We start from the raw sequence: 25,192 nt of genomic DNA on the forward strand, positions 1-25,192 counted from the left end.
TGAAGTAAATATAGAAATGACCTATAAAGATGTCTCCTTTTTCTATGAACTTAACCTTTTAAGACATCTTTATCTGCTGGGCGATGGTGGCGCACGCCTTTAATCCCAGCACTTGGGAGGCAGAGGTGGGTGGATCTCTGTGGGTTCAAGGCAGCCTGGTCTACAGAGTGAATTCCAGGACTGCCAGAGCTATACAGAGAAACCCTGTCGAGGAGGAGGAGGAGGAGGAGCAGGAGGAGCAGGGGGAGGAGGAGGAGGAGGAGGAGGAGGAGGAGGAGGAGGAGGAGGAGGAAAAAGACCCTCTTTATCCTTCAGTCTCTCTTCAAACTCCTTAGCATGTCGATGGGCAGATTAGAACAGAAATCAGATGTTTATAGTATTGTGCTATCGATAGACACTGTCGCTAAGAAATTAGTGTATCTAGTTGGAACTTTACTAGAGCATAATTAATGAGGACAAAAAAATAAATAATTAATATATAATTAAATATAAATATAATAAAATATAATTAAAACATAATTAATAGGGCAAAATAATTAAATAAGGACAAAAGACATTAAATAGATCAAGTTCTAAGGAAGGAAAATGAAAAGATGAAGTTGTCTGGTGGATGTGTGGTATAAGTTGTCTTTCCAGAGCACAAGTCTGAGATAGAAGCTGGACTTGTTAGTGACTGCCACCGTTACGGGGATCTTTAGCTCAGTAATGGGCCCTTCAGTGAGACCGAGACTCTTGAGCTGACAGGGCCTGCTCAAGCCCTAATGTATTGTAATTAGTACAGAAATACCGAGCTGTTTTGTCGTTTCCATGGCCTCACCACAGTCTCACAGCTGGAAGCTCTAGAAAAGCCCAAGCTTGCTGCTCGTCTCTGCTTGAAGCAGCGCTCGCTGCCCAGCCCTGCAGAGCCAGCATCGGAAGCTGTGGTTGAAAATGGACAAACCCTGGAGTCCAGTTCTCCAAGTTCTCTCAGATCTTCACCAGGTCTTACAGACTTACCACAAAGTTGCCAGAGACATTTCTGACTGTTGCTAGGTTATCTGTTTAGTTACATATATTTTCCAGCAAAATTTATGTGTTTACGTGTCTGTACTTGGGAGAGCAGCATAAATATGGAAGACCATAAAAACTTGCTCTCTAAAGTTTCTAGATGCAAATTGTGATCTTTTGGCCTAACAGCTTTTAGCAGAGTTTGCTCTCCCATCCTCGTAGCTTCCTTCACTGAAGGTGTTGAAGGCCACCAGTGACGTGTATTCAGTGACACAGGAGCACCTGTCAGGTTCTGAGAACTCCTCCCAAAGATCCAGCTGTCTCATGGTCACACCCCTATATAAAAGATCCAGCCGTCTCATGGTCACACCCTATATAAAAGATACAGATGTCTTGTGGGTCGTACCACTATATAAAGATCTAGACGTCTCGTGGTCATACCACTATATAAAGATCTAGATGTCTCATGGTCGTACCCTATATAAGAATGAGTTTGTGTGAAGCCTGGCCACTCACTTTTCACATGTTTGATTTTTGTGGCTCTGTAGCCCTAACTGGCCTCAAACTCATTGTCTTCCTGCCTCTGCCTCCCCAGAACTATGATCACACACGCATCACCATGCCTGGCTCTCCCTTACCATACCCAGTGCAGTGCATATGATACGTAGATAGTTGTGGTAAAACCATGTTGTCTAGGAAACATGTACAATGCAGAAGGTCTGGATATACACAGACACAGTCTGTGTGCACTGTCGAATCACATGCAAGCGCCTGGTCATGGTAGTGGGGCAGACAGTCTAAAGGGTTTTCAGCCTGCCTTTATCATATTCTACCCATTTGACAAGTACTATCTACTTGGATCATGGTTGTGTGCCCGGATTTCTCTATTTGACAAAAGTCATTTGTGTTGCACATATTGCTCATATTAGAGCAGAGTGATAGGCTTGACACACCTCATTTGTGAGCAATTCCTAAAATTGTAATTATCAATCTAGACAAAGATTAAAGGGGCACAGAATATGCTGAAGATGAAAATCACGTGATATGTTTTCGATAGAGCAGTTTGTCAACATAGCATATACCTGCAGCCATAACACTGTCCTCCAGTCTGTAATTCCCTTTCTGGAGATGTTCTCCTAAGAAGGAATCGAAGATTGAGACCAAGATTAGAGTCATCAGCCGTGGTACTAACTAGTTAATGGGGCTGGGGAAGAGGAGACTCTGGACATAATGGCTTAGAATGATTAGGTAAACAATGGTATTTTAACACGATTCCTATTCTGTAGTCTCCGGAAATATTTGATAATGTTGGAGCGCATTCACAGTATGACATTAAGTAAAAAGTAAATGTGAAGTGACCAATTGTATATGCCGAGAAATACATCCTCTTTCATCCTCTCCAGAAGCAAGGCTGGAGGAGTGGCTGCCAGAGTCAGCAGTCTCAGGCCAGGAGGATTGCAGTTTGGAGGTTTTGAAGTGGTTTTGGTCCACCTACACTAAGTGGCTTGGCATACCTACTATGAAAATAGAGAGAACATGGGTTTCTAAGTAGTTGTCTGTCTCTAAAACTGAATTTAGCTAGTTTTAACGAAGAGGCCGCAGTTGTGAACACCGAGAAATTGTTGTACCTATTCTGGTATTCTTAAACAACACTGATCTTCATGCAGTGGATACATAACTCAGAGAGGGAGCATTGGTGTTTGATACCCAGAAGCTTCTGAGAGAAGAAGTAGTGATAAAATGTTTGGACTTGCAAAAAGTTGTTTATAGAAGGGACTTGGGTCACCTCCATTTTATTTTCCAAAATATTTGAGAGGTCCAAAGAGAAACACATGAAGCACCTTCTGGGGAGGGTTCCTGGAAGACTGGAGTATGTCATGACTGCTAGTGCCTTGGTTGGCCATGGCAGCCCGTTCCTGTAAGTCTGGCACTTGGGAGGCTTGCTAGTGTGGTGCCAGCCTGGGCTTCCTCCAAGCCTGAGCTACAGAGTGAGATGCTTTTGCAGGGGATGACAACAACCAGCCATAACAAGCCCTTAATGTGATGTTAAAATCCCAAGAATCATAACAATTACATTTTTTTTTCCGATTAGGACCCAATTTATGGAAAAGGAAAACTTGGAGAAATCCAGGGCCTTATTCTGGGGATGTTGGACACCTTTAACTATGAGCAAGTGAGTGAGCTGCTTGCGTCCGTTTGTCTAAAGATAGGAAAAACTTATGCTTTTCTTTTCTATTCTTTTCTTTCCTTCTGCTCGAATATTTTTGTCTTTGAAAATTGCAACTTAGTAAAAATAACGTATATTGAGATGCATATGTTCCTTTCCCTACTTTTAAGCTTCCTGTAAACTAACTTATACACTTGTGTGTGTGCCTCTGTACACACGGAATATTGAAATGCAGCTTATTTTATGATTCATTGGCAATCAGACCAGTATTTTATTATATGATAAACTCTCTGGGAAAATGATTAATTAAAAAAATCTTTAGTTCATAAAAGGAGTCAGAGAAATATAGAAAATAGCAAGGTAAAACTAACTGAATGTTCATTTAAGTATTCTGAAACATTGTGCTGCTCGCTAGAGATCACCATTATTCTTCTCTTACCTCAAGATTGCCTGTGGCTGTTAAGACGCAGAGCTGGCCTGGTGCTGCGCAACTCTTAGCAACAGTATGAAGTGCCAGCTAGTGTGTTAGCCGCACACACGTCTCTCCTTAGCAACAGTATGAAGTGCCAGCTAGTGTGTTAGCCGCGCACACGTCTCTCCTTAGCAACAATATGAAGCGCCAGCTAGTGTGTTAGCCGCGCACACGTCTCTCCTTAGCAACAGTGTGAAGTGCCAGCTAGTGTGTTAGCCGCGCACACGTCTCTCCTTAGCAACAATATGAAGCGCCAGCTAGTGTGTTAGCCGCGCACACGTCTCTCCTTAGCAACAGTGTGAAGTGCCAGCTAGTGTGTTAACCATGCACACGTTCTCCTTAGCAACAGTGTGAAGTGCCAGCTAGTGTGTTAGCCGCACACACGTCTCTCCTTAGCAACAGTGTGAAGTGCCAGCTAGTGTTAGCCGTGCACACGTCTCTCCTTAGCAACAGTGTGAAGTGCCAGCTAGTGTTAGCCGTGCACACGTCTCTCCTTAGCAACAGTGTGAAGTGCCAGCTAGTGTGTTAGCCGCGCACACGTCTCTCCTTAGCAACAGTATGAAGTGCCAGCTAGTGTGTTAGCCGCGCACACGTCTCTCCTTAGCAACAATATGAAGCGCCAGCTAGTGTGTTAGCCGCGCACACGTCTCTCCTTAGCAACAGTGTGAAGTGCCAGCTAGTGTGTTAGCCGCGCACACGTCTCTCCTTAGCAACAGTGTGAAGTGCCAGCTAGTGTTAGCCGCGCACACGTCTCTCCTTAGCAACAATATGAAGTGCCAGCTAGTGTGTTAGCTACGCACACGTCTCTCCTTAGCAACAATATGAAGCGCCAGCTAGTGTGTTAACCATGCACACGTTCTCCTTAGCAACAATATGAAGTGCCAGCTAGTGTGTTAGCCGCGCACACGTCTCTCCTTAGCAACAATATGAAGCGCCAGCTAGTGTGTTAGCCGCGCACACGTCTCTCCTTAGCAACAGTGTGAAGTGCCAGCTAGTGTGTTAGCCGCGCACACGTCTCTCCTTAGCAACAGTGTGAAGTGCCAGCTAGTGTTAGCCGCGCACACGTCTCTCCTTAGCAACAATATGAAGTGCCAGCTAGTGTGTTAGCTACGCACACGTCTCTCCTTAGCAACAATATGAAGCGCCAGCTAGTGTGTTAACCATGCACACGTTCTCCTTAGCAACAATATGAAGTGCCAGCTAGTGTGTTAGCCGCGCACATGTCTCTCCTTAGCAACAATATGAAGCGCCAGCTAGTGTGTTAGCCGCGCACACGTCTCTCCTTAGCAACAGTGTGAAGTGCCAGCTAGTGTGTTAGCCGCGCACACGTCTCTCCTTAGCAACAGTGTGAAGTGCCAGCTAGTGTTAGCCGCGCACACGTCTCTCCTTAGCAACAATATGAAGTGCCAGCTAGTGTGTTAGCTACGCACACGTCTCTCCTTAGCAACAATATGAAGCGCCAGCTAGTGTGTTAACCATGCACACGTTCTCCTTAGCAACAATATGAAGTGCCAGCTAGTGTGTTAGCCGCGCATACGTCTCTCCTTAGCAACAATATGAAGCGCCAGCTAGTGTGTTAGCCACTGCACGCATCTCCTTATGAACAGGCTGAAGTGCCAGCTAGTGTGTTAAATACACTGCCTGCTTTTTGTTCAGAGTTTAGGAGAAGCAAAGAAGAACTGAGAGGCAGAGTTCTTCTGAAATGTTGGCCACAGATGTATGGGGAGGCTCATTGCCCCCCAGATCCGGGCACAGCGGGGGGAATCCCAGAGGAGGAGAGGAGGCTGAGGCTGATTAGCATGTCTCCAGGACAGAGAAGCACAAGGTGGGCACTAACAGGTGAAGTTGAAGAGCCGAACTGGATAGCACGGAGGTGGGCTGTGCCCAGATCTGTCTGTCTTTCCCTTTGGCCTGACGGAAGAAGCTGGCTGCGTGTCTCAGTGACCTGTGTGAGGGCTGAGGATTAATATGGTGAAAGCACCTCACAAGCATAGGCAACCTGAAAGGGACCTGACATGTTAGCTGTGAAAATGTCTTAATGACAGATGGCAGGAACTTGAGCAGCTTCAAGTGACTTTTAAGTGCCGATCAGAAAATGAGATCTCTGCTCAGGGGAAATGAGCACTGAATAATGGCCATCAGCTTCTCAGTGAATTGTTACTCGAAACACTGCTGTGCAGCAGTTTCCGGCAGAGGCCAGGGATCAGGGCTGTTCTTATCGCCATTGTGCGGCCGTCCAGAGAGAAGTTGAAAACGCACAAAATAGATTTGGGCATATCGAATCATCTGGAAGCCATCAGGGCTGAATTGAGCCACAGAAGGGCAGGGCACACCTTTCTTAGGAGCTAGTGACAGATTTGAGCATTTTAATGTGTACATTTATCATCACTGTGCATGAGCGATTCCCACTTGAGATCTTGGGTCATCTCATCTTCTCTATAGAGTGTTCCAGCTTCAGCTGTGCTGTTCATTAATCCCTGCTTTTCGTTTTAACCTTTTCTGTGGTTTGACCTTCTGTAGACCTTGCTGGAAACAACGACCAGCCTTCTGAACCAAGACCTCCACTGGTCACTGTGTAACCTGAGGGCTTCGGTCTCCAGAGGACTCAATCCCAAACAGGACTACTGTTCTATATGTTTACAGCAGTACAAAAGACGCCAAGAAATGGCCGATGACATCATCGTCTTTAGGTAACAGCCTAGACCTGTGTACGTGTGTGGTAGAAGCAGCCAAGAAGCAGTACACGTGACCACTCAGTCAGCCATTCAAGCAGCAGGGAAAATAGGCAAGAGTTCCTGCCCCATGGCCCTTACAGTCTGTATGGGAGTGTGTGTGTGGGGGGGGGGGGGTAATTAAGGGTCCCAGACATTATATACATCCTGTATAATCAGAGTTAAGATGGAAAATAAACACAAGGCAGAAGAATGGGAGGATGAAGTGTGTACCAGAGAACAGTACTACATCAAGAAAGCACGATAAGGGGCTGCAGCTCTCAGGGATGACCTTGAGCAGAATGAGAGACAGGTGGATATGTGGAAAGCCATTAGGATTCCGAGTGGGCTCTGCAAGGTGTGGCCAGCTTGCTGGTGCATTGGATGTGGAAGTGGAAACTAGGCCTTTGACTTGAGAAGCTGGATGAGCATGTGCCCTTGTTGAAGAGGATCTGGGAAAGCAATAACGTTGTCTGCAGACCTTAAGCTTGGGTAGCTGCAGGATTCTGGGCAGGGTTATCTAATAGTCATACTTCCATCAGAGATCTAGAGCCACATTGACTCTGGAAATAGATGCTTAGGGGTCAGCAACACAGCAATACCAGGAGAGGAGATACTCATACACAAGTGATACATGGCGAGGTTAGTCTCAGGACCAAAGAGAGTCCAAATACTCGTGGAGATTCCAGTCAAGCATGCTGATTTCAAATGTAGTCCTGCCATGTGCTAGTTCAGACTTTGGACAAGTTGATTTTATCCTTTTATATCTTCGCTTCCTTATTTGTAGATTGAGATAGTAGCAGTAACTACATCTTGAGGTTTTGTAATCAGTCACCGAGTGCCTGGCATGAGTGTTTTTGTCAGTGCCAGCTGTGCAGGAAAGCTGGCAGGTCTGAGATGAGAGAAGACAGTGTTCTCAGAGACCAAGAACCCAGTCCTTCAAAAGTCGGTTATCCTGATTGGTTCGTTAGTTCTGTCTTGTCAGTTTAACACAAACTAATTAGAAGGAATCCAGTTGAGAAAATGCCTCCATAAGGCTGGCCTCCAGGCCTTAATTGATGATTATCGCTGTGAGGGCCCAGACTGGTGTAGTTGGTGCCACCCTTGAGCAGGTGAACTGAGTTCTGTAAGGAAACAGGCTTGGGCTGGAGAGATGGCTCAGTGGTTCAGTTCTCTGTGCCACATGGCAGCTCACAACCATCAGTAACTCCAATTCTGGGGATCTGATATCCTCTTCTGGCCTCCATGAATACCAGGCATCCACGCAGAATACCCATACACATTAAAAAATGAGCAAGCCTTGAGAAGCAAGCCAGTCAGTAGCATTTTTCCATGGTGTCTGCTTCAGTTCTTGCCTTCGGGTTCCTGCCTTTTCTCACCTGAGAGACAGATGTGACCTGAGAGTTGTGAGCTGAAATAAACCCTTCCTCCCCAGGCTGCTTTTGGTCTTTGTCTAGTTATTTTTTTTTATTGCTATGATAGGACACTACAACCAAGGCACCTTATAGAAGGAAGAATTTATTGGGGGCTTATTGTTTCAGAGGGTGACTCCTGGGAGGGCAGGAGCAGGAAGGCAGGCATGGTTCTGGAGCAGTAGCTGAAGGCCCACATTTTCATCCATAAGCACAAGGCAGAGAGAACTAACTGGGAATGTTATGAGCTTTTGAAACCTCAAAACCTGCTCCCAGTGGCAGGCCTCCTCCAAGGCCACACCTCCTAATCCTTTCCAAATAGTTCTACCACCTGGGGACCAAGCATCCGTTTATATGAGCCTGTGAGGGTCATTTCCATTCAGACCATCGCAGTCATGGTGTTTTAGCACAGCAGTGGAAACCCTACAAAGACAGTGCTGTGTGCCAGATCTATTCATCAGGATGAGGATCAGCGTGAGCACACGAGTGGAATATGAAGCAGTGATAACTATGAAATACAAGAATGAAACATGCAGAGAGGTTTGCAGAGGTTTGGGGGACTGGGTGTTTTGTGTAGCATGGTTAGAAAGACCTCACTGTCGAAATGACTTGTTAACAGACAGCTTTGAAAGCTAATTAAAATGTAGCTGCTTATCATATTAATAAAATAAAACAGCATAGAGGAAAAAGGATGTTGGTAGCTACTAAATTTATAAAGAGCAGAAGGGGACTGCCTCCCTATTTATGTTTAAGTGATTTTAAAGCATTAGGAAGTGGCTATCTAGTTTGTGGGGCGTGTGTTCAGCCAGGGGTTAGGGATGGGGAGGCCGTCGGGCAGCACCCTTCCTGTCAGGCCTCGGGGGCAGTGAGTGGGTGGCACCAGAGGTCTGGACAGAGTGAAGAGGAAATTGACAAGAGAGAATGCCCAAGGGACAACAGAGACCAACTGGACAGGAACTAGGTTCTTGTACAAAGTTGGACATATTTTTTCTGAGAAGGCACAGACGGGGTAGTTTTGAGGATGGAGTGATATATCAGGTGTCAGTGGTTGCTGTTTTGAGAATAGACTCAGGAGGGCCAAGGAAGAACAGAAAATGACCAGTAAGGCAACTTCAGTAGCCTGCTTGAGAGATGGCCCAGTGCAGTAGGTAGCAAAGAACTAAGAAGTGAGAACTCGGGGTGTCATGTGGGGCAGAACAACAGGGTTTACTGATAGATGCGCTCATGTGTGCAAGGCAAAAACAGTAAGGAGGAGTTGATCGAAGTTAGGGGCTTAAGACCCCTCTCAGACACCCAGGGTAGAGTCTCAAGGAGACAGGAGCATAGGGCTAAAGGAGCTGTCTGGTGACACCTGGGAGTCATGAGCCCATGGTGTTTTAAAGGTTTGGAACCAGAGATGCTAACTAAAGGAGCAGGGCTAGGTAAGGAAAGGCAAGTGTATGAGAAGCAGGTTCTGTATGGAAAGAAACAGCATCAAGAAGAGAAAGTAGATGATCCACACTCAGCCTGTGTTTCTGGCTAGAAAAAGGATCCAGGAATGAGCACGGAGAGGCATCGTCAGCAGCCAGCCTCGGGTGCCTTCTTAGGAGCAGTGTTAAAGCTTCAGAGCGTGGCATTTGTGTCGTTGTTTCAAATCTGCCTTGAACATGATGAGGGCACTTATGTTTTTACCAAGCCACTCAAGTAATTGTGATGTTTTTCCCCAATTACTTTTTTAAAAGCTACCTGGAAACAATTATTAGGAAGCTCCGGTTTGGGACTGAGCATCTACTGAGCTCAGCTTCTGCAGGCAGAGAACTGTGGAGGTGTGCCCACTCACAGCTCAAGAATTCATGTCCTGATTCTCGTCCCTGTGCAGCCAGCCACTAGCTCCTTTGGGATTTTTCTTTACCATATACAAGTGCACCGCCAACCCTGTCACTGTTCGTGTTTATGGGTTTTATGCTAAGGAAAAGAACAAGTTGTTTGTCTTCCTTTTGTAGCTGCGGCCATTTGTATCATTCATTCTGTCTACAAAGCAAGGAGTGCACCCTGGAAATTGAGGGCCAAACGAGATGGATCTGTTACAAATGCAGCTCGAGCAGTAAAGCGGGCAAGCTCAGTGAAAACTCTTCAGAAGACAAGAAAGGCCGGGTAACCTCACAGGTAGGACTGGTTCACTGCTCACGTGGCCTTTGCTTTTCTTGTCAGTCTGCTGGGCCTGGCCTACATTGCCAGGTCCCATACATCTCCGGTTTACCTGATAGAAATGGAATGCGTGACGTCTCCTGTTCAGTCGCGTTGAGTGTTTGGAGAGCCTGTCTGCTCTGCCCTGACAAGCTGATGAAATGTCTTCTGCCCTGTCGGGGACCTTTGACAGAGCAGCAAGTCAGCGAGGTCAGGCGAACATGTGTCAATACTGACGAGCGCGTGCTGGCAGGAGTGTGGCATCACTACTCTCTCAGAGCTGGTGATGGACGAGGTGCTGCTTGTATGCTCTGTGCATCGTGTTCGTTTCAGAAACTTCTCGCTGCCCCTGGAGGTGGAGGGATAGAGCTGAAAGTTTGAAACCTCGACCTGTAACTTAATCTTCCTGACCACAAGCCCTCATCCCCAGACTATACAGGGGTCCCCAGCTCCAGTCATCTCATTGGCGTACAAAAGGTGATCTTCTTGGCTGGGTGGTGGTAGCACACCCCTTTATCCTAGCACTTGGGAGGCAGAGGCAGGCGGATCTCTATGAGTTCCAGGCCAGCCTGATTTACAGAGTGAGTTCCAGGACAGCCAGGAGCCAGGACTGTTACACAGAGAAACCCTGCCTCGAAAAACCAAAAAGAAAAGAGAAAACAAAAAAGCGCTCTTCTTTAAAAGTAGGATTGGGTTTTTTGTTTGTTGTTTGGATTTATTAACTTTTATTTTGTGTATTTGTGTGTTTTGCCTATCTGTATGTCTGTGTGCCACATACATGCAGGGTCCAAGGGGGCCAGAAAGAGGGCATTGGATTTCTTGCAAATGGAATTACAGAAGGTTTTGAACCATCCTGTGGGTGCTGGGAATTGAACCTGGGTCCTCTTAACTGTGGAGCCCCAGTTCCAGATTTTAAAGAGCTCTTTGCCAGGATCCAGGGACAAAGGCCGATTGTTTATATTCTTACTGCTTGACAGACACTTTCAGATGAACCATGCTGGAAGAACAGAAAATGAGTGTACCTGAATCAGATGTAAAGAATCATGGGAGATGATGTTAGCTGCCCCTGCAAGGGGAAATGGGGAGGGGAATAAGATAGGCAAGTTTGGATGCAAAGGTAAATAAGAGGAAGAATGGGGCAGACGCGGTGGAGAACAAACCTCTGCTCTCAACAGAAGAGGACGTGCATTGGACATGAGCATGGCTGTATCCAGAGGTGAAGAGCTCCCTCATGAGTGCCACCTCCCTCACAGGTCGCCATCTCTCTTGGAACCCAGCCTCTCCTCACCACCTCCAGAAGCCCCTGATGCATTTTTGACTGGCTTTACATACAGGCCATGAACCAGGAGTGGGACTTACTCTTTTGCATGTTCCTAGTCATTGAATCGTCTTTGTACCTTAGTAAAAAGTTGATTAGCTCACACTCTAAACAGTTTCCTAGTTTTGTCATTTTGTAGGAAATTTGACTGCAAAGTTATGTGAGTCCTTCAGATTTGCTTTTATTTCTAACATTTGACTGTTGCCTTTCAGTGTGTGTGTGTGTGTGTGTGTGTGTGTGTGTGTGTGTACATGCGCTGGTTTTAGTTTGGTTTTTCAAGACAGGATTTCTCTATGTAGCCCTGGATGCGTGGAACTCTCTCTGTAGACCAGGCTGACCACAAGCTCATAGAGATCCTCCTGCCTCTGCCTCCATCTCCCAAGGGTTAGATTAAAGGCGTGCACCACCACCACTTGGCTCACTGCAGTTTTTTGAAACTGGTAATGAATTTACTGGTTGTCTATGAGTAGAAAAATACATCTGTCAGGAAAAGAGACCCTGTATGTAAATACAGTACTAGCTAATGACAGTTTGACCAAAAAGATTCCACTGAAAAGAACAGTAAAAGCCCTTGTTACCGCCGGTCCATCTGGTATAAGTTCAGATTCTCAGCACTCTTTGTAAAGAGCTGCAGAGGCAGATGTAGCTCTTGAGCTTAGGATGGAGAATGTGCCGGATTTTGCTGCTTGCATGGGAAACTGGCGTTCCAGGGCATCACGTGGTGTATACTGTGAAAACAGCTACTCTGTCTACATCAGCATCCCAGTTTCAAATCTTACAAAACTAAAAAGGAACAAAGCAAACATCTTAAAATTACATGCTTACAATTGGGGGACCCTGCTTATGTCTCTCAGTTATCTGCTTACAATTGGGGGACCCTGATTATGTCTCTCAGTTACCTGCAAGAAGTGTCCTGAAGGTTGTGATGGACTTGTCCTGTAATTGTGTTGGCCTGGGTTGGCTACATGACCCCAAACTCAAAGTCACAATAGAAACACGTTCTGTAGTTTAATAGTGAAAAAATGAAACTCTTCCTCCCTGTCCCCTCATTTTCATTGAAAGTCTCATTATAAATTTTAAAGTCAGCTTATTACTTTCTATAGGAAAAAAAATCTTATAGTTCTGAAACCATTTGCAATACATTCATTACCCACGTCTCCATCTCCATGCCTCAGACATTGGGAGAAAAAACACTCGGTTTGCCTTCACCTCCTCAGTGCACGTCAGAGAGGCATCTACTTTCAAATCTAGACATCCGTGTCGGCAGCATTTCTCCCTGTGGCTGTTCTGTTCTGTGTGGCAGAGAGGGCCCTTCTAATAATCTGTGGTCCGCACGGAAAAGGGTTGATATGCACTCTGACAGATACTTGTATTGTTTAGCTTCACACAGCTGCATGAGGTAAGGTAGCTGTAATTTTAAAACTGAAGGAACTAGATGCAACTCAGAGGGGAGAGCTAGTGCTTGAACTCGTGTTTTTAGGAACACCCACCTCCCTCCATCCTGCCAGGAAACTGCTTGGTAATTTTGTCGATAAAACAGATGCACACACATTGCTAGTCCTCCACATCGTATGACTCACATTTTTAATCATAAGAATCTGTAAGTAATAACTATCAATCCCATAGTGTGGTGGTTTTCATTAAAGTTCACTCTCTGAGAGGTTTACTTTGTTTTTTGTTTTTTGGTTTTTTTTTTTTTTTTGGTTTTTCGAGACAGTGTTTCTCCTTGGTTTTGGAGCCTGTCCTGGAACTAGCTCTTGTAGACCAGGCTGGTCTTGAATTCACAGAGATCCACCTGCCTCTGCCTCCCAAGTGCTGGGATTAAAGGCGTGCGCCACCACCGCCCGGCTTGAGAGGTTTACTTTGATGCTTTGGTTTCCTCTGAAGGTCTGTCCATCCTGCTTAAGTCTGTCTAGAGAGCATGCTGGGGCCACTCGGCTTTCACCGGCTTCTCTCTGTACACAGAGTTTGGAATATCCCATTGCCCTTGGAACACCATCCTTTCAAATAGCTTTTTGTTTTATCATTTTAGGAAACATGATAACTGATATTTAACTCTTCAGCTTCTAACTCCAGCTCAGCTTCATACAACGCTTACCCCCCACACCTGTGGTCCTAGCTGGTCAAGTGTTGTTTCCTGCCAATCTTACCTAACTTCACATCAGCCAACATATACAGCCAATCCAGTTTACATACTTGTTGTCTTCTAACAAATTAACATGACCATGGCAGGAGTTATTTCTACAGGATGCCTCCTTTCTCCTGGAATAAGGATTTGATCCTGTATAACCAAGAGAAGTATCCAAATGAGTTTCTTCCCTTAGTCTCAGGGGTGTGTGGGCACTCAGGAGACCTCAGGGCCCAGGTCGTCCTAGCTGGCCTATCTCACTCCTGTTCTCTCCATGCACAAATAGAATGCACAAGAGAAACATTTCAGTTGAAGAACTCAGCATCTCATTACGTTTATTCATCTATATTAATATCAAATAATTTTAGTATCATCTTAATTTATTCATTTATTAGAGTCAAAGTAACAAATAATACTTCCATTGGCATGGTTTAGCATTCGATGAGGTGAACTCACTCTTAAATTTTAAAAAATGATTCTTGAATTTATCTTCATTTTTAAGTATAAGTTCAAAGAAAAAAGATTTGCTAGCTCTCAAACATTATTAATGAAGTTCAGAGTTCTGTTTATCTTTTGTCTCTTTGTAATTTTTATTTCTTTTCTGCTTTTCTTTCTTCCCCCCCCCAAAATAATATTTTTATTGATTCTTTAGGGATTTCACATCACACCCCTGTCACATTCGCTTCCTAGTCCATCCCTGTCCATTCCCCCCCTCGCCACCCTTGTGACTGACCTCCTCCTAGCAAAAAGAAAAAGTCCAATTCATGTTATCTGTATACTCTTGAGTGGCCTGCCCCTTAAAATAGAACCGCGTGCTTCCCCTCCCCATCCCTGCTGGAAGCCTCTTTGGTGGAGAATGACACTTGAGCATCCTGTCACCGTTTTTTAAGAATTCTCATCGATGGCTTCTTGTTTAGGCTGTTACTATTTGGGGGAGGGGCTGGAGTGGAGGTGGGGTTGTCACAGAAGTCTTCCATGCTCCTCGTGCTCAGCTGCGCAATTGCAATCACCAGTATCACTGCCAAGTAGCTTCTTTGCTCTTTACTGTCTGAGGGGGCATGGTTTCTGGCGTGAGCACAGATCACAAACAGTGCTCCCAGTTACAGTGGAGCCATGGACCCAGACCAGACTCTGATGTAGCAGGACCCGTAGAGATCTGCGTGGATTCAGGCCACAGTAAGACCACAGACCCAGACATGGCCCTCTGTAGCAGCACGGACCTGACATCACCTTAGCAGCTCAGGCCACACTCACATCAGTATGGCCTCCTGTGACAGCATGGCCCACCAGCATCAACATGACTTCAGGCAGCAGTGCAGGCCAGGGACCTCTGCTCAATGTTCGGTGGGCCATGGACATCAACTCAGAACCTGGTTGTGGCAGGACCTCGGACCCAGACATGGCCCTCGATGGCAGCCCAGACCTAGACACCACCAAGGGACAGGCCGTGAACATCTGCATGTCATTAGGTAATAACACGGTCCTTAGGCATCAATCCAAACCTAGCCACACCAGAGCCGTTGACCCACACACGGCCCCCAGCAGCATTACGGAACATGGTGGTCCTTCAAGGAGATCCAGCTCAAAAAGCAGACCATTCTTCACCTCAGGCCTCCATTGTTTCCCTGAACTCGAGTGATCCTGTGGTTGGGCAGCTTGTTTGGTGTCTGAATCTGCAGGTGCTTAAGCTCCCGGATGCTCCACTGACCTTGCTGGGCAAGAGTACACAGTCTGCCTCTCATGCCTGCCACTGCTGTCACGTCTCCAGCTCCACCTCTTCTGACAGCGCATGCACCCTCAGCTCCTCCATCACTCATATTTCTTCATCGCCTGTTCACGTCTCCAGCTCCACCTCTTCTGACAGCGCATGCACCCTCAGCTCCTCCATCACTCATATTTCTTCATCGCCTGTTCTCCCAGGGCCCACAGTGTTTCTCTGTTTTTCCTAACGTATTTGTGGCGTGTGTGTTCCACTTGTCTATGTCAGTATGGTGCACACAGGAAGCTGAGAACAACCTGGGCATTGGCCTACACCTTTTCCTCTGGGGCGCTGGCTCCTGTGCTTTATTCCCTGTGTACACAGGCCAGCTGGCTGCTTAACTCGCAGGGATCCACCTGTCTCTGCCGTCCCCCTCATCATAGGGTTGCCAGGATTACAGACATTTATGCTTCGTGTCTAGTTTTGTGTGGGTTCAGGGGATTCAGACTCAGGTCCTTGTGCGGCATACTCTTCTTTTTATACCCACAGAACTGTCTCCACAGCCCAGGTTTGATGTTCTCCTGAGCAGATAATAAATTAGCAGCAGGTTGTCACATACCAGACACATTCAAGTTGTTGATTCTTTTAAAATTTCAAAAAATTGGATATTCTTTAAGAGTTTTATAATATGTTGTTCAAAATCAGCCTCCGCTGTAGAGACAGCAGGCATCTAAATAAAAGTTTCCCATTTACTGATAGGAAGATGACTGTGTACACCACAGGGGAGAACACACGAGCTTCCCCTTGGAATTGAGTGTGGCCTCAGTTCCTCAGCACTGCACACATCTGAGAACACATCTTATCTTGGAGAATGAATTCACAAGCAGTGTTAGTGGGCAGAATTTGTTACCTCCAAATAATTATTCAGTAAATGATATTTGTGTTCTCTGTACTTTGCACATTGCTGTGTATTTTGAATTCCCACAATACTGTGGAACTATAAATCACCTTGCTGTTTAATAAAATCAGAAGCTCGTTTTTTAAAGTCAGAAGTCCATTTTTAAAGAGTATTAACTCTACTATAAAAAAATTAAATCGAAGGTATGTATACTAAAAATGAGATCTCAGTGTTTAGTAATAATGGCATTTCTCAAGAATGTCTTCTAAATGAAACGTATAAATCAGATGAGCATTTATATGACTTGGAAAACAGAGAGATGATCAGTGATTCTAACATAAATGCAACTTTGTTAACAGAGTTGTCCGTTTTCCAATGATCGCATGGGTGTGTGTGGGGTGTGTGTGTGTGGGTGTGTGTGTGTGTGTGCGCGCGCATGCATGCGTGGATGGATGATGGATGGATGGATGGATGGATGGTACTAAGTAACCACTACTCCAGCCAATATTTAACATACACCTACCTTGGGCCAGTTGTCTTTCTTGGTACTATAACTGTCTTAGTTAAGGTTTTCTATTGCTGTGAAAAGACACCATGACCTCGGCAGCTCTTATAAAGAAAGCATTTAATTGGGGTGGCTTGCTTACCGTTTCAAAGATTCCAGTCCATTATCATCATGATGAGGAGCATGGCAGCAGGCAGGCAGATGTGGTGCTGGAGTTGAGAGTGCTACATCTTGCAGGTAACAGGAAGCTGACTGACAGTTACACTGAGGGAAACTTGAGCAAAAGAGACCTCAAAGCCCACCCCGACAGTGACTTTCTTCCTCCAAGGCCATACCTCCTAATAGTGCTGCTTCCTTTGGGGGCCTTTTTCTTCTAAACCAGCACAATAGCATACATTGGTTTATAGCTTTGTTTCATTTTGTTTTTATTGCTTGTGACAAAGTCTCATCTGGCCCAGATTGACCTGAACCTTGTTCCCACCCCTACCTTCCAAGTGCCGGGATTACAGGCGCGTGTCACCCACCGCGACAGGTTCTATATGGTGCTGGGGAACAAACCCAAAGCTTCATGCATGTGTGGTGAGCCGCTGCACTCACCTGTAACTCATACTGGCAAACAGCGAGACCATAGCTGTCACTAGCAGCTTAGCTTAGGCAGCAGGAAGTCTGGAAGACACTCCCGTGAAGTGTGTAGCAGACACTGTGTTTTCAATTGTCTTCGGCACCGGGTTGGTGTGAGAGGCGAATAGAACGTTAGAAGGTGAGAAACTCAGTGTGAGCAGCAGGGAATATACATACCTACACATAGAGCCCTTAAGCTCTTCTCGGAAGGCTCCAAAGATAGCAGCCATGTTGGCAAAACATTTGAAGCCACAGAAGAGCATGCCGAAAGGGTCTGAGGAGGGGAGTGGGGGAACCAGGTACAGTGCCAGCCACATGCTTGTAGGCCCAGCTACTGGGAAAGCTGAGACCAACCTGAGCAGCACTGTGAGATGGTGGGGTGGTGTAAATGTGGAAACTGGTAAGGAAGGAGCAGTGACAACATGTTTGCTGTTAGGAGACACTGGTGGTTTTAAAGCAAAGTGGGTAATAATGGCCCAGGGCCTGGGCTGTGTGTATACAGCCATAGCTGTCACTTGCCAGGGCCTGGGCTGTGTGTAGACGGCCATAGCTATCACTTGCTGGGGTCTGGGCTGTACGTAGACGACCATAGTTATCACTTGCCAGGGACTGGGCTGTGTGTAGACAGCCATAACTGTCACTTGCTGGGGACTGGGCTGTGTGTAGACAGCCATAACTGTCACTGGCCTGGGACTGGGCTGTGTGTAGACAGCCATAGCTGTCACTTGCTGGGGACTGGGCTGTGTGTAGACAGCCATAACTGTCACTTGCTGGGGACTGGGCTGTGTGTAGACAGCCATAGCTGTCACTTGCTGGGGACTGGGCTGTGTGTAGACAGCCATAGCTGTCACTGGCCTGGTCTTCACCTCTTTTCTAGATCTGTTGTAATGAATGGCCTAACATTCCTACCAATCAGCAAAGGCTTGTGTCCAAGACGCCTGAGAATAACAATGCAAGAATTTTCAGCCATTGTACATAATTAAATTTTTTATTGAAATATAAAGTAAGGGCTTAAAATTTTTATTCCCCAACAGTGCGGAAACACTCATCTTACCAATGTTCGAAGTAATGTGCATTGAAGTAGTAGTATACCATTGCTTTAACGTACTAAACTAGCAGGCTCTTAGAAAGACTTATTAAACTGGCACACATTTAAAAATGCCCTTTTTTGTTCCTATGTGTGTATCTCTATTTGCATGTATGTATGTATGTTTTCATGTATGTATATATGGGTTTACATGTATGTATGTATGTATGTATGGGTTTGCATGTGTATGTGTGTTTGCAAAAATGTGTCTGTGTTTGCATATATGTATAAATGTCTGTATATGTATATCTGTGTTTGCATGTGTGTATGTGTGTTTGCATGTGTGTGGGCTGAGTTTGTAGGATGTGAGTGCATCTGTGTGTGGAGGTCAGAGGTTGGTGTCCTGTCTCTCGTCTGCTGTTTTTCAGTAAGGCAGCATCATGTCCTGAGCTAGAGCTCAGAGTTTAGCTGTTCTAGCTAGCCAGCCCTGGGACCCCATCTCTGCCACCTGACTGCTGAGATTACAGGCAAGCCTCCATGCCTGCCCAGCTGGGGATCTGAACTCCCATCCTCACGCTTGCATGGCAAGCACTTTTCCTATTGAGTCATCTTTCCAGACTATGTATGTATTCATAATTGTAAGTGGTAGGATTTGAGTATGTCTTTCAAAGGTTGTGTATTGGAAGCTTGACCAGGTTCATATGCTGGGGTTAGAGTTATATAAGGTCACGAGATTGGAGTCTCACAGTTGCCATTAAGAAAACTTTCCAAGAAAAGAAAGGGTCCCAAGCTGGCAAGTTTTCACTTCTGACATGTTTGGCGTAGCAGGAAGGCTCTCATCAATGCATCTCTCACTCTTACTGTTCCCAACCTCCAGAAACACAATGCAAACAAACTTCTATTGTTATAGTCTACACAGCCTGTGCAAGCTTGTCATAGTGGCCAAAGGTGGATTGGACAATAGGATGTGAAGCAGTAGATACAGTAATGCCTCGTTAATGTGCACATGTGTGTGTGTAGTTCAGAATCCTTGACGGAAATTCTTTTAGCCAAATGTGTTTCAATTTTTTTTTTATATTTTCCCTAGGTAAATCACAGATTTCCACTTATGTATAAAATATCTTTGGGGTTTCTTGTGGGGAGGTAATAAGTAAAATATATTAAATAATCGTTCAGAGGACATTGGATATCAGACAGTTGAATACAATGATCCCTAAAAAAATAATTTCTATTGCTGGGAAAGACAGCATGACCACTGCAGCTCGCACAGACATTTAAGGTGTGGCTTGCTCACAGTTTCAGAGGTTCGTTCCGTTACCATCAGTCATGGTGGGGGCATGGCTGCATGGAGAGCGATGTATGCTGGGGTGGTGCTGGAGGAGCAGCTCAGTGCCCTCCGTCCTGCAGACAACAAGAAGTCTACTGAGACTCTAGGCGGTACCCTGGCTATAGGAAACCCTAAAGCCCATCCCCGAACAGATGCACTTCCTCTAACAAGGCCATGCCCACTCCAACAAAGCCACACCTCCTAATAGTGCCACTCCCTATGAGCTTATGGGAGCCAATTGCATTCAAACTATCACAGTGCCAAAGGACATAAAAGATAGGACTGTCCATAAACTACTTGACGAAACTTGCTAAGTCATCAGTTTGAGAAGAGAAACTGAGACAGAAGCCCAGTCTCAACAAAGAAGAGAGCCCTGGAACCCAGAGGTGGCAAGGGTTTGCAGGAATCAGGACAGGCGCAGCTCCAAGAGAGGTGAGAAAGCGACTTGAAGTTTAAGAGGAAAACCAAACATCAAGAGAACCAGGCGGATGTAGAGCTGGTCCGTTCCCCAGCGCATCCGGCGCAAAGCTTTATCGCCAACAGTGCATTTAGATGACCAAAGACAGTCTCACTGTGATGGGAGATGAGAGGATTAGGGCGCAGGGCCGTTTTGATCCCACCAACAAAGCTTAAAAGGAAGCCTAAAAAGACAGCTATTTAGAACAAAGCTCAAGAGTCTACTAAGAATTTAGAACATAAATAACACCTAACAAGGTAGAATTCCCACTCCCTGGTGAGCAAATAGGCAGGAAAATATGTCAAAATTTGCAGTTTTTGACCCAGAAATGGTACAGGTGTTAGAACTGATAGGGCATAGTTTATTCCATATGCTCGAGAAACCACAGGGAAGATTGACTATATTGACAAGAGCTAGGAAAGAAAATGTCAGAGCATCTGGAGATGAGAACGGCAGTGTCTAGACCGAAGATGAGGTTCTGGCTGAGTGGACATTTGCAGAGAGATGATTCGTGACCAGCATTGCATAGCAACAGGGAGGAGAGAGGCTGGCATGCTATTGATAGTATGAGGACATTAGCCCATGGACTGTGTGCTGCACAGTCGTCCCAGGTGAACTCAGCTGCCTCCCCTAACCAAATGCCACGTGCAGGTAAATAAAAACTATTTAAAGCTTGCTGTGGCTCAGGTCGAATTTTGCTCTCAGTTGAGGTTTGATACCAAACCTTGCTATTTTCTTCTGCACCATATTATTTGGGTAGCAATCCTTTTGGTGTCAGAGCCTTGTGGGTTTTAGAGAAAAAGTTTATGGGCCCATCTTGGAGACAATCTGCCAATGATTTTTGCTATGGCATTGCAGAACTCCAACAGGTAGGTAGTCAAGCCTGAGTGCCGAGTGTTACAGATTTGGATGCTCATGGCAATGTCTTTAATACTTCAAAAACTGAAAGGAACAAAAATAGCCGTATACTCACAGTTGGTTAATTTATGGTACTTCTGTACAGTGAATGAGCTTTGTAGCCATGACAGATACCACACTGTAGGGAAATGTTAATGCAGTGAACTGCTGTTTAATGTCCAGTATGGAGACATTGCAGGAGTGTGGCTGCCGGTGCTCAGTGTCCTGCTGTGGGACCTGACTCCGCCTTCTGTTTGCAGTGTATGCCATGGGCTCTAGATTTCCGTCAGTGTGTATATATTCCTTCTAATAAAGTCAGAAAAAATAAGACTTTCAGGAGAAAATAATGGTGATATTACTCTTTCACTTTAACTTTCCTGGGTCAGGAATCATTTTGTGTTAGCAAAGCTCACAAAGGCTTGACTGCATCACTGGTGAGGCCATCACTCAGCGAGTCACCCATGATCCCAGATCTGCTATCTGCACACCTGGATTTATAGCCGAGTTGCTTGAGGCATTTCCAGAGGAATCTTTTTAAACAAAAGATTAGGGGGCTGCTGAATCTCTGCTGCTGCACACCAGAGGCTCCCAGACTTAACCTCAAGAGAACAGTCTTTCTCTGGTGAGTCACCACCACCATGTCCAGTTCCAGGCCTGCTTTAAAATGTCTGCAGAGCCTTTCATGAGGTCATTTTTTAAGCTTAAATATCTACTTTTCTTTGAAATTCCCTTTCTCCCTTTTCAAAAAGATCATAGCAGAAGTTAAAAATGGATCGCTTTTTGCAAGCGATCTGCTGTGACTTCCACAGGATTGATGTCGGGCTATGTCACACCAAGGTCTGCCAAGTCCTGCTCTTGCAGACTTTGGAAAGGGCAGTCTGGACAGCCCCCAGGTTTCACCCTTAATCTGAGTTATGCTTTCTGAAGTTTCTGAAAGTCACACGGTGTCACTGCTCTAGAGGTGGTGGGACCTGGGAGGATGGAGCTGATCAATGAAGGAGACTAAAGTCTTCTGCAATAACCAACTTTACCCAGAGACTCAGACAGTTTATACCCTGAGGGTTAAGAGAGGTCACATGAGTAAAGTTCTCATGTTCTCAAGCTGTGTACAGTCACAGGGACAAGCTGCACATGGCAAAACCATGTTTTTCCACAGAGGCATATAAGGCATAATTTAAGCATTTAATTGAATAGCAATAGTAAACAATAATCAATAATCTGAAGTAAACTCACTCCTCTCTGATACACCCGGGAGGAGCACAAAGCAAATTCCAAGAACAATTCCATGTTTTAAAGAAACTGAGGTCTCTAGACTCTTTCTTTGAGTCCTCACAAGCACTCAGTATTCTCCTCGCACAGTCACTGTGCTAGAGTGTGCTGCGGGCTCCTCTGCTGAGACAGGAGGAACTGCACTGGGCCTTGGAGCTCGGTGCACTGGTTTCGACCTCTTCTACATCATTTGGATGCAGAGCCTGGGACCAATCAGCCACCCTACAGTAATGGTTATGTTTTATTTATAATCGATAAATGTATGTTTGACTTCACAAGTAGGACACTAATATGTGCTGGAATTCACTACTAGATTTAGAATTTTGTTCTATAAGAAATTGAGTTTCTTGGGACTAGAGAGATGGCTCAGACGTTAAGAGCACTGCCTGCTCTTCCAAAGGTCATGAGTTCAATTCCCAGCAACCACATGGTGGCTCACAACCATATGTAATGGGATATGGCGCCCTCTTCTGTTGTGCACAGACACACATACAGACAAAATAAAATATTAAAGAAATTGAATTTCTTTAATAGCTACAACTGTTCATATTTTCTGTTTCATTGTGCTTGGGTCTGTACTTGTAAGTTCTGTATTTAAAGAACTATGCTCTTTAGTTTTACTTTATTATCAGTTTTGTTGATGTTTCCTTTTTGGAATTTGTATCAATTTTGTTGATGTTGTTTTTTGGAGTTTTTCAAAGTTCATCACAAAAATCTATAAATAATTGTTGGCAGACTTCTAGGATATAAAGCCAATATTATTAAAAATAACTATTTCTATATAGCAGCAAAGACCAACTATACTTTGAATATTTTAACAGTCCAGACCTAAAGAATATTTTATCTTTTAAGGGTTTGAAGTGATTTTGTGTATGTCAGATCTATAAGGGGAGAAATGTATTATCAAAATACATTAAATACATGTATGAAATTGTCAGGGAAAACAAGAACGGTAGAAGAAAACAAAACACAAATCCAGCAAAGGCAGTATGCATTGTTTGATTGTCTTTTTCAAGTTTTCCTTGTTGAATTATAAAGAAACCCCAGAAATGCAGAGGGAGGGCTTTCATGAAAATCACGAAGAAACTGACAGAACTGTTTATTTTGTGCTTTTGTCTGGCATAAGCTGCTCCACTGTGGCCCTTTTGGTATCGGCAAACACGATAGACCGCTGCGTCTCTTGGTCGTCGCTCAGACACAGCTGGGAAGTGATCCTGAGCATCGGTCAACATTACAACGTGAATAAAACCAGCAGGGTTGTGATTGCTAAGCAGCTAACAGTACTAGAAATTATAGTGTCTTCATAATTCTTAGTAGGCATGAGCCTGTATTCACAGCTTTGGCCGCACAGAAACTAGTGGAAGAATCGTCTCCATATGATTCAAAGGGCAGATGTTGTACCTGTGATGGCAGGCGCATGGTGTCAGCGAAGCAGAACAGAAGGGGCTCTTTTGTGCTGACTTTTTCCTGTTCCTTCCTAGAAACTTAACAACATGCTTTAAGAAGTTCATTTTTGTGGGAGCCTTCGTGCTTTTCTGTCTGCCAAGACGTTAGATAATGTAGCAGTTAGAAGCCTAAATCCTAGAAACAGGCAACTTGAATTTTCTTAGACAACACTTGAGAGCACATGGTCTTCTTCCAACACTATACTTAGTTTTCTTAGCCCTAAAATGTGTAGCAGACGCCACATTAGAAGAGGTAGTGTAGAATAAATAAAATTGTGCCCACAATGAGCCTCCTGTGGTACTGAGCACATAAAATCTCAAAATATATACTATATTATTTCTCTTTTAATCATCTCCATATGGGTAGTAAGACACTGTCTTAGGTTTCTGTTGCTGTGGCAAACACCATGACCAAAAGCAGCTTGGGGGGGGGGGACAGGGTTCATCGCCTTTCACAACTCTGAGGTCACAGTCCAGCGTGGGGGCGGGAACTCGGGCAGGAACCCAGCAATGAAGGAGTACTGCTGCTTACTGGTTTTCTCCTTATGCCGCGCTCAAGCCGGCTTTCTTATACAACCCAGGATCACCTGATAAGGGGGACACCACCCACCACGATCTGGGCCTTCCCACATCTACCATTGATCGAGGAAATGCCTGACAGACTTGTCTACAGGCCAGTCTTAGGAGGCATTTTCTCTATTGAGATTCCCAGATATGTCTCAGTTTGTGTTTGACGAAAAAAAAAAAAAAACCACCCAACTAGCACGAATATGTAAGTATTAAGACATAATTGTAGATACATTTCCACATGTCTAGTAAAGCTTACATTTCTTTAAAATTCCTAAATGCTCAGATAGAGAACCCATCTTCCTTACAGGTACTTGCTGAATAGTCAGTGCTGTAACTATTCTTAATGCAGGCTCTGAAACTAGTGTTCACCTTCTAGAATCCGTAAGGATGCTGTGGTGGTTGGAAGGAAAATGACCCCCAAAGAGAATGGCACTATCAGGAGCTGTGGCTTTGTAGGGGTAGGTATGGCCTTGTTGGAGGAAATGTGCCACCGTGGGGGTGGACTTTGAGGTCTCACATATGCTCAACCCACACCCAATGTCTCAGTTCATTTCCTGTTGCCTTTGGATCAAGACATAAGGACTCCCTGCTGCAGCACCACGTCTGCCTGCATGATGCCTTGCTTTCCACCATGACGGCAATGGTCTAAACCTCTGAACTGTAAGCAAGCCACCATAATTAAAAGTTTTCCTTTATAAGTTGCCATGATCATGGTGTCTTCACAGCATTAGAAACCCTAACTAAGGCAGAGGTTGGTACTAGGGACTGGGTGTCTTTGAGTTTTTATTACTGTGAAGAGATACATGACCATGGCAACTCTTACAAAGGAAAACATTTAATTGTGCTGACTTGCGTACAGCTCAAAGGTTTAGTCCATTATTATCATAGTGGGACATAGCGGAGTGCAGGCAGTTACGGTGCTGGAGCTGAAAGTACTCCATCCTAATAGGCAGGCAACAGGAAATGGTCTGCCTCACTTGGCATGGCCTTAGCATATATGAGACCCCAAAGCCCACCTCCACAGTGACACACTTCTTCAAACAAAACCACACCTACTCCAACAAGGCCATACATCCTAAAAGTGCCACTCCCTTTGGAGGCCAATTTTTTTCAAAT

At 45.1% G+C, this 25,192-nt stretch overlaps 1 protein-coding gene across 4 annotated transcripts in view; it reads left to right on the top strand.

Moving 5' to 3' along the window:
• Window positions 1-25,192, top strand: part of Vps8 (VPS8 subunit of CORVET complex) — a 225,342-nt gene that overhangs the window by 165,885 nt on the left and 34,265 nt on the right. For all 4 annotated transcript variants that reach the window (XM_041678171.1, XM_041678173.1, XM_041678172.1 and 1 more), the window contains 3 exons: window positions 3,080-3,160; window positions 6,147-6,316; window positions 9,732-9,894. In XM_041678171.1, the coding sequence (XP_041534105.1) occupies window positions 3,080-3,160; window positions 6,147-6,316; window positions 9,732-9,894 (414 nt within the window). The remainder of the gene's footprint in view (window positions 1-3,079; window positions 3,161-6,146; window positions 6,317-9,731; window positions 9,895-25,192) is intronic.

Source organism: Microtus oregoni, unplaced genomic scaffold, assembly GCF_018167655.1.
Source record: "Microtus oregoni isolate MIOR12 unplaced genomic scaffold, Mior012 000029F_ref0000214, whole genome shotgun sequence".
In the NCBI taxonomy this organism is placed as follows: Eukaryota; Metazoa; Chordata; class Mammalia; order Rodentia; family Cricetidae; genus Microtus; species Microtus oregoni.